Raw genomic sequence first — 7,804 nt, 5'->3', positions numbered from 1 at the left:
TATATAATCGATCAATGAAGATCAACCACTCGAAGCGGAACGCACCCCATGCTCTCTGGCGGTGTTCCTCTTTAAACCGTCCGTGCGGAAACAACATTCCGCTCCGTGGTCGGCGCTGGCTGGCTGCTCTGTCATTCGTCCACGGCGAGCCTGTCGGGTGTGATCGTGGCGCTGCAGCAGTGGAGCAGCGGGATCCGCATGTAAATGAGCGCCCCCGCCGCGTCGTCACCTCACCGGCGGCGAGCTGACACAAAAGGGTTCAACTTGCACTTCTCTGGAGCGAACGCTGTCCGCTAATCGCTGCCGTGTGGCGCCGCCGTTTCCCCGCTACAACGCGGTGAGTGATCCGCGAGTTCGCGCTTCAAATGTCCGGCGATCGATCTCCGCCGACGGGGGGGGGTTGATCCAACACTTCAAATACTTGGTTCGGTCCCAAAAGGAAGCCGCCTGTGCGTTAAATGTGGGTTTTTATTCTATATCGTTTCTCTTAAACGTGATCTCAGTTTCTTAATCAACGCGTAATTATCTGCCTTTCGATTTTAAATTAACTGATCACTTCCGCTGGACAGTCACACGTCTGAGGGGAACGCGGGTCAGGCAGGGGACACGGAATCCTTTAATCGTGTAATGGGATGGTCCACATGACGGTCTTCATCCAGATTGTACCACCATCATCATCATCATCATCATATTTATATCCGACTCTGCGTAAGTGATAATTCAGATGCCCCAGAGAGAGAACCTCACTTCCCACAGCAGCTCAGCATCCTGGGGGGGGGGGGGGGGGGGTGATGCTGATGCTGATGAGCATCACGCTTGTTCCATCTTCTCAGGGGTTGCCCTCGTCTCAAGGGGTCACATGTTGCCTCTTGAACGTCGCAGGGTCGGTTCACGGAGAACAGAATTGCTTTCTGTTCTTGATTTGAAGGATATTTTCAAGATATTGTTCTCGATTCAGTCCCTCCAAGTGTGGAGCGGAAAGAAAAAAAAAAAAGCAAATTGGCTTTTGCGTTGCGTCGTAGAGAATCGGAGGCATGCTTTCACACCGCCGCGGGGTCTGTGTGTGTGTAATACATGCTGTAACCTCCTGACTGGCGAGACGGGGGAACCTGGAATCTCCCGCTCGGGGAATCAGACTCGCCGCCTCTCGTTTTTTCCCTCCTCCGGCTGAGGGATTTACTCGGCTTCGCACGGCTTCGGCCAGAACCTCTCATCCTTCCGACCTCCACGCCTCTGCCTCTGCCAGCTTGAGTGATGCCTCCAGAGAACGATGTGAACCAGGCGCTCCCGCCAGCGAGGCCAGCGGTAGAGGGAATCCGTCACGTGCAGAGCAATCTGTGTCTCATTAATGGTCCTGCAATATGCGTTGGGCTGTGGATGCGTTTGTCAACCCTCCCGCCGGTGCAGCCGGGGGGAGGTTAACCTGCTGAGCAACAGTCGCTCTCACCTGGTCGGCCTGTCGCCTGATTTCACAGCTGGCGCTGGGCCAGCGTGTTTTTCTTACTGCGCTCTGAGATCATCGTCCTGCGTGTTCTGTGTATTCGGGGTTTGCTCGCTTTGCAGTTAACGGGCGCATTTAGACTCATCCCGTCGCCGCCGAAGCCGCGTTAGAGTTGATTGATCCACTCTTGATGTCTTTTTGACGTTGCTTAAAATCACCAGGACCCCCATTAACAGCTGCTCGGTGAGTCAGATTGAGTTGGTGGCAGTATCTTTTCCTTATTCATAAATACCTGTCAACTTTCATGGCTGACCCCCCCCCCCCCCCCCCCCCCCGACTCTGAGGTTATCTAGAAATAAATGTGCGCCGTTGTAGCCTTTCCCAGAAAGCTGGGAGGCGTCCCAATAGATGTCCTTAGACTCTACAAATTGGCTTCGATCGAACGCCGTCCTCGCTCGGCTGTCTTCAGCAACGCCTCCTTCTGCTGACTGTCACACACAAAAAAAACAACGTTTTTTCCATTAAAAATGCGGCCTGTGAACACGGCGAGCGCCGCTTCAGGCCACAGTAGCAGCGGCTAACCGAGTCAGCATTTCAGAGCGGCCTCTCCACGTCATTCAGGCTCATCCAGAATTTAGCCTGTTCAGATCGAGGAGGAAGAAGTTGTGATTTCAAATGATTGCTGTCGGCCAATCGGCACTCGGTAGAGGGGCCATCGATCTTTAGGGAGCGCCGGCTTTCCCTCTCTGATACGAGGCGATTCATGTCAAGCACAGCCTGAAACCTTCGCGTTGAAGGAGTCGGCTGGCCCGGCTCGTAAAGGTGACTTCTCAGAACAAATTTGAGTCGCCGGTTCTCACGATCCAAAACGCACAGCCTCCTCCTCTTCCTCGGTCTGGAGCTCCCTCTCCTCTCCGTGTGCGTCTTTCCACTTTTACTGCCGTGTCTCAGAAAAGTGAGATGAAATATTCACCAGGAACGCTGTTGTTCCCCCCGTCGGGTCTCTTTCTTTCTTTCACCCGCTTCCTCTTCACCCCCTCCTCCCCTCCGGCTTGTCTCTCTCTCTCCTCCGAGTGTTCCTCCCGCCTCTCACGGTTTGACTCCCTGCATCCGAGCCTCCATCCCTCTGGTCATATCATTGAAGGAGCCTTTGCTAAATTATGCATGAATTAGGTGAGTCATGTCTCGTAGCTATCATCAGCGTTGTATCTGTCACTTGTGATTTGTGTTAATGCTTCCTTAAACATTTGTCTTTTCATTAAATTTTCATTTGCCGAGGATCTATTTTTAGCTGTTTATCTTCACACGCTCTTCGCCCCCCCCCCCCCCCCCCCCCCCGTCTTTGAAACGTATATAAAGTTCCAGAGGAAGCTGCGACTGGATGAAACTGCTGAAGAAGACCACCGCTTAGGATGGCGAGGTGGGGAGGGGGTCTGGTGTTTCCTCGGGGCCACGTCCTCCCAGCATGTCTCCGTCCCCCCGTCCCCCGAGGGAATTTAAATCCCACAGCTCCTTGCCGGTCAATTAACATCCCACAACGGCTGATCGCCCTTCGGCCTGTCATCCTGCAGAGCCCTGCTGACCATGCAGACTGTGTGCGCCGTGGTCCTGGCGCTCGCCGCCGCCGCCGCCTTCGCCTCGGCCGACTCGGACACGCACAGACCAAGACACGACACCAACCTGGAGATCTGTATCCTTCTGCTGCCGGTCGCTGCCTAATGCCCTGATGGCGAGTCGCAGGGGTGTGCGTGCTCATGAATGCATCTTTCTTTTCATGCGACAGATGGATGTGTGTGTGTGTGTGTGTGTGTGTGTGTGAGACTGGTGGCCACGTGGCGAGCGGGTGTCCTCCTGACCTATTAAATCAGACAAGCGGCTGTTTGAAACCAAGAGGAAAGATCAGCTGAACGCGCTCAAGAACCTGGTGGAGCTGAACGACATTAATCAGCAGTACAAGATCATAGATATCATGCTGAAAGGGCTCTTCAAGGTAGGTGTGTGTGTGTGTGTGTAATTTCCTTTGACTAGTTTGGATAGTGGTTTAGGAATAAAACAAATTTTTTTTATCGCCAAAATGAAGCAGGACAATGGCTTTGCAGCAGAGGTTTGCGCGTAGCAGCATTTTATCTTTATGTAACTCTCAGCAGATTGAATGATAAGATTGTTTTCGGCCCTGCGGAGACTCAGAAAGCTTCAGATCGCCGTCCGCTCGCGTGGAGCTTCGCCTCGTTTTCCCCCGAGGGTGGGGTCTTTACGCGTCTGCCTGGCTGCCTCTCAAGGACATCTCGCAGAGGCAACCTCCAGCGTCTGAAATACATCGTCAGCATTTCTACTTCTATCTCTTCCCTGTGCAAATCCCCGCTGATGCTGCGCCGATGCTAATCTACAACCACGTTATCGCATAAAGTTAACATGTAAAAGTGAGACGACAGACGGCTTTGAGAAATTCCTCACTTTAGTTAAACCTCGTCTTTTCACCAAGTCATTTTTTCTGACCACGCGATGGCGTGAAATCCGTCCTGAGGTCGTTCTGAATGGATTCACTAGGATTGAGTGAACGTGTTTCTTAAACTAAGTCAATCTGGGAACTCTTAACTCCACATGACCCTGAGCTCTTGTTTCTCCTTCCCGAGGTGTTGGAGGACTCCAGGCAGATCCTGGTCATGGCCAACATGCAGCCGGATGACCCTTTCCCGATGGATGAAAAGATCAAAGAAGGTATGACGCACTTTTACGCCTCCTTTTCCTCACTCTTCTGGGCTAATCCTTTCTACTTAGCATCGCCTCTAATTCATCTTTCACACGCCGACGCCATCTCCAACGCCTCCGACTCGTTTGCCTTGCACTCCGCTGCCTCTGTCGGGCTTTATTTCTCTCATCCGTCTTCCTCTTTCGGTGCCAGCGATGTTTGCTATTAGCATCTCTGTCTGCTTGCATCCCTTTTTGTCTCGGTAATTACCGTTGTTGTCTTTGTTTTGTCGGCGCAAAGATAATCCTCACGACACCTTCCTCTAACCGTTCCTCTCCTTCCCGTCTGCAGCTTATTCTCACGTGGTGGAGAACACGGCGTTTTTTGGCGACGTAGCGCTGCGCTTCCCTCGGATCGTCCACCACTATTATGACCGGAACTCTGACTGGGGGGGCCTGCTTCGCTGGGGGCTGGGTTTCTGTAACCGGACCGGCGTTTTCACAGGAGGAGCCCACCAACATGTCCTCACTCTTGTAAGGCCACACGACCCCCCCCTGATCCCATCCTGCTCATGTCGCCTGTTTTTAATGCATTCATCTTACCTCAGAGGCCGAGCCGTCTGAATGAATTACTTCACTCCTATGCGCTCTGCATTCTGGGAGGATGTTGCTTAAAAGAGGCCGGAAGCGATGTTGTGTCAGGCTACCAGTAAAGAAAGGCCTTGAGACGCCAACGTGTCTTGTTCTTCTGACTCATGCCTCTTTGTTAAGATTAGGCTTAATAATAATTCCGTTTTCAATATGTATAAATATCAAATATATAGAGCTCATTGAATTCTGTTTCAGGGCTGTATGAACGCAAAAATCCAGTTTTGCCAAATCCGATTTGAGTCTCTTGAATCCGTGGTCTTAGAATCGGGGCTTCCTCGCCTTATTTAGTAAGGGAGTTCCTTGTTTAATGTGTGCGTTAATGAACTAAAGTCTAGCAGGATTAATCTGTGCCCTCAGCGATGTGCCAAGAGGATTATATAGTGGATTAATTCTGCAGACTACCAACGGCAGTAGTTTCTCCACCAGTCGATGCAGCTCAGAGATGAAATGAGAGGAGAAAATATGAGAAGAAATATTGATTCTTTTTTTTTTCCTGTTTGTAATTTCTGTCCAAATAGAAGTAAATTGACTTTGCGTCCGTCGGATAAGTGACCGGGGTATCGCATTCATTTCTTATCTCTTTGAAGAATTGATGGCTCGCCCCCTCAAGCACTTCTCTTGTCTTTGTCATCTGATTATTCTGTCCATTTCTCAGATGTCACAGGAGCTGGGAATAACGGAGAGAACGTCCGACTTCATAAACCCGTATCGTACGGAGCGAGACAATGTGAGTAAGGCGCGTGCGTCCATGTCGGTTCACATGTAGCCTCGACCTGAATCTGACCCTCACGCCCTTTCCCATCTAACTTCAGGTGCTCCACACGGCCGAAGCCTTCCAGAAGATCCTGAGGGAGGAAGAGAAGAGGAGGCGGAAAGAGGAGAAGAGGAAAGAAATCAGGAAAGGACCTCGCATCTCCCGCTCTCGCTCCGAGCTATAGCGCTGTCCGTCAGCGTCCTGGGGAGAACCGAGACGAGGAGGAAAGGAGCACGCCAATAAGTCACCAAGGGGTAGCCCGACTTGGAGGCTCCGGTGTCAGTGACGTACAGGACGCCAGGGGCGCCGCTGAAACGAGAGTAAACCGAAAATGGCCCCCCAAAAGAGTGAAAGAACAGTGATCGACACCGTAGTAGATTTAATTTAAGTTTAATAACCTCCCAGTCGACGTTTCATGTGTTTGAAACTCATGTGTGGTTGCCAAATATAAATTTGACCTTGTGTCGTTAAATTCAGCCCGATCCTCCTGCTTTTTGGATTTAGGACGGTCTACAATTTCATTTTGGTTGTTTTTCCAGAGGGACAAATGGAAATGGAGGTATTTTAATGGTTAATGTCTGTGGGATTGAGATTGATGTGGTTTTGACATGTATTACGACTGTTATAAAACTATATGTATATTCAGAGAAAGAATATCCTTGCTGCAGAATGAACAAGCCATTTTGTTATCGACTTTAATGAAATAAACTGACTCGGATATGGGTGCGTGAAGTTCTGCGTGATGCTTGTGCGGTGAGTTCTCCACGTCTGGTCGGGCAACCAGCCGGCAGAGGGCGGGCAGCCTCCAGACAATCAGCCGGGGTCCGGCGTCGACGTTCGGGTCGCTAGGCAGTCGGAGACTCGGAGATCATGGACACGTACTTCCCGTGTAGATGAAAGTAAAGGTTCAGCTGTGGAGCGGAACCCGCATCGTCAATCGGACTGAAAATATGGATTCTGGTAAAATAATAATAATAATAACCTCTTCTCGCGATAGTCGCTCTTTTCTGACAGTTAGCAACATGCTAAAGCTATCTAAAAATATTACCTTCAGCTTCCTGGAGCTAGCGAGCTAGAAAACGCAACATTCTGACGCCGCTCAGGGTTTTGCGGTGGTAAAACGTCCTGGAGCGCAGGTTTGGTATAAAGTTCTAACATCTGGTTATCATAAAACATTTGAGTTTGTATTTAATATACAAATTACAGCTGATATAACTGCTCCTACCCGTATAAATATGAATTCTAAATGGTCTTAAAGAAAGTTTCACTTCATATTTGTGGCTTTTTTTTTTTTCTCCACCAGGGGATGAAGAATGGAAACACGAGCCGGATGACATGGAGAAGATTAAACGGGAAGGAGACGACTTTGAGGAGCTCAGGCTCGTTCTCGTCGGAATGACTGGATCTGGCAAGAGTGCGTCTGGGAACACCATCTTGGGCCGGAGGCAGTTCCTGTCTCGGGTCAGCGCCAGCTCCGTTACCAAGACCTGCCAGGTTGGGAACGCTGAAGTCACCGAGGCGGAGGACGCTGGGGACAATGGTCGGACTGCTGCACGGACGAGGAGGAGGAGGAGAGTCGTGGTCGCTGACATGCCAGGTTTTGGTGACGCTCACCTCAGCGTGGAGCAGGTTCACGAAGAGATAGCCAAATGTGTGGCGCTGTCTTCCCCTGGGCCACACGCCTTCCTCCTTGTGCTGCCAGTTGGACGATATACAGAACAGGAAAACCAGGCTGCCGGTGAGTTGGCCAGGATATTCGGGGAGGATGCGCTCCATCACCACACGGTGGTCCTTTTTACCAGGGGCGATGACCTTGAGGGCACGACCATTGAAGAGCACCTGCAGGGCGCACCTGCTGGGCTTAAGGCTCTGATGGAGCGGTGTGGCGGCAGGTACCATGTGCTCAACAACAGAGACCCCAGTGACTCGACGCAGGTTAAAGAACTCTTCATTAAGGTGGATAAGATGGTGAAGGAGACAAACGAGGGGTTTTACACCAGTGCTATGTTCCGAGAAGCAGAGGCTGCCATCAGGGAGGAGCAGAAAATGATGTTGATGGAGCAACAGCAAGCAGAGGGGGGGGAAGAATGGGGGAATGATGGCGGCGTGGAAGAGCAGGCTCGTTTTGGGAAGAGAAGGAAGTGTGGTTTGGAGTCTGATGGAGCAGCGAGCACAAAGATGAGATCACAGGGGGTTGGGAGGGAAAGCGAGGAGACTTTTAGCGAGGAGAGATGCACAGAGGAAACCAGAGGCAGCTCCTCTTGGCTCCT

At 51.1% G+C, this 7,804-nt stretch overlaps 1 protein-coding gene across 1 annotated transcript; it reads left to right on the top strand.

The window, feature by feature from the left end:
* The first annotated feature begins 206 nt into the window (after positions 1-206).
* Positions 207-6,254, top strand: ccdc134 (coiled-coil domain containing 134). Its single transcript, XM_068750208.1, has 7 exons — positions 207-337; positions 3,013-3,131; positions 3,310-3,431; positions 4,075-4,159; positions 4,482-4,663; positions 5,436-5,507; positions 5,593-6,254. The coding sequence occupies exons 2-7, from the start codon at positions 3,026-3,028 to the stop codon at positions 5,716-5,718; spliced, it is 693 nt and encodes a 230-aa protein (XP_068606309.1). The 5' UTR covers positions 207-337; positions 3,013-3,025; the 3' UTR covers positions 5,719-6,254.
* The last annotated feature ends 1,550 nt before the right edge of the window (positions 6,255-7,804 follow it).

This window comes from Brachionichthys hirsutus, chromosome 16 (assembly GCF_040956055.1).
Source record: "Brachionichthys hirsutus isolate HB-005 chromosome 16, CSIRO-AGI_Bhir_v1, whole genome shotgun sequence".
Taxonomy (NCBI): Eukaryota; Metazoa; Chordata; class Actinopteri; order Lophiiformes; family Brachionichthyidae; genus Brachionichthys; species Brachionichthys hirsutus.
Note: the sequence above shows the minus strand (reverse complement) of the source record. Positions and strands in the feature narration are given on the sequence as shown.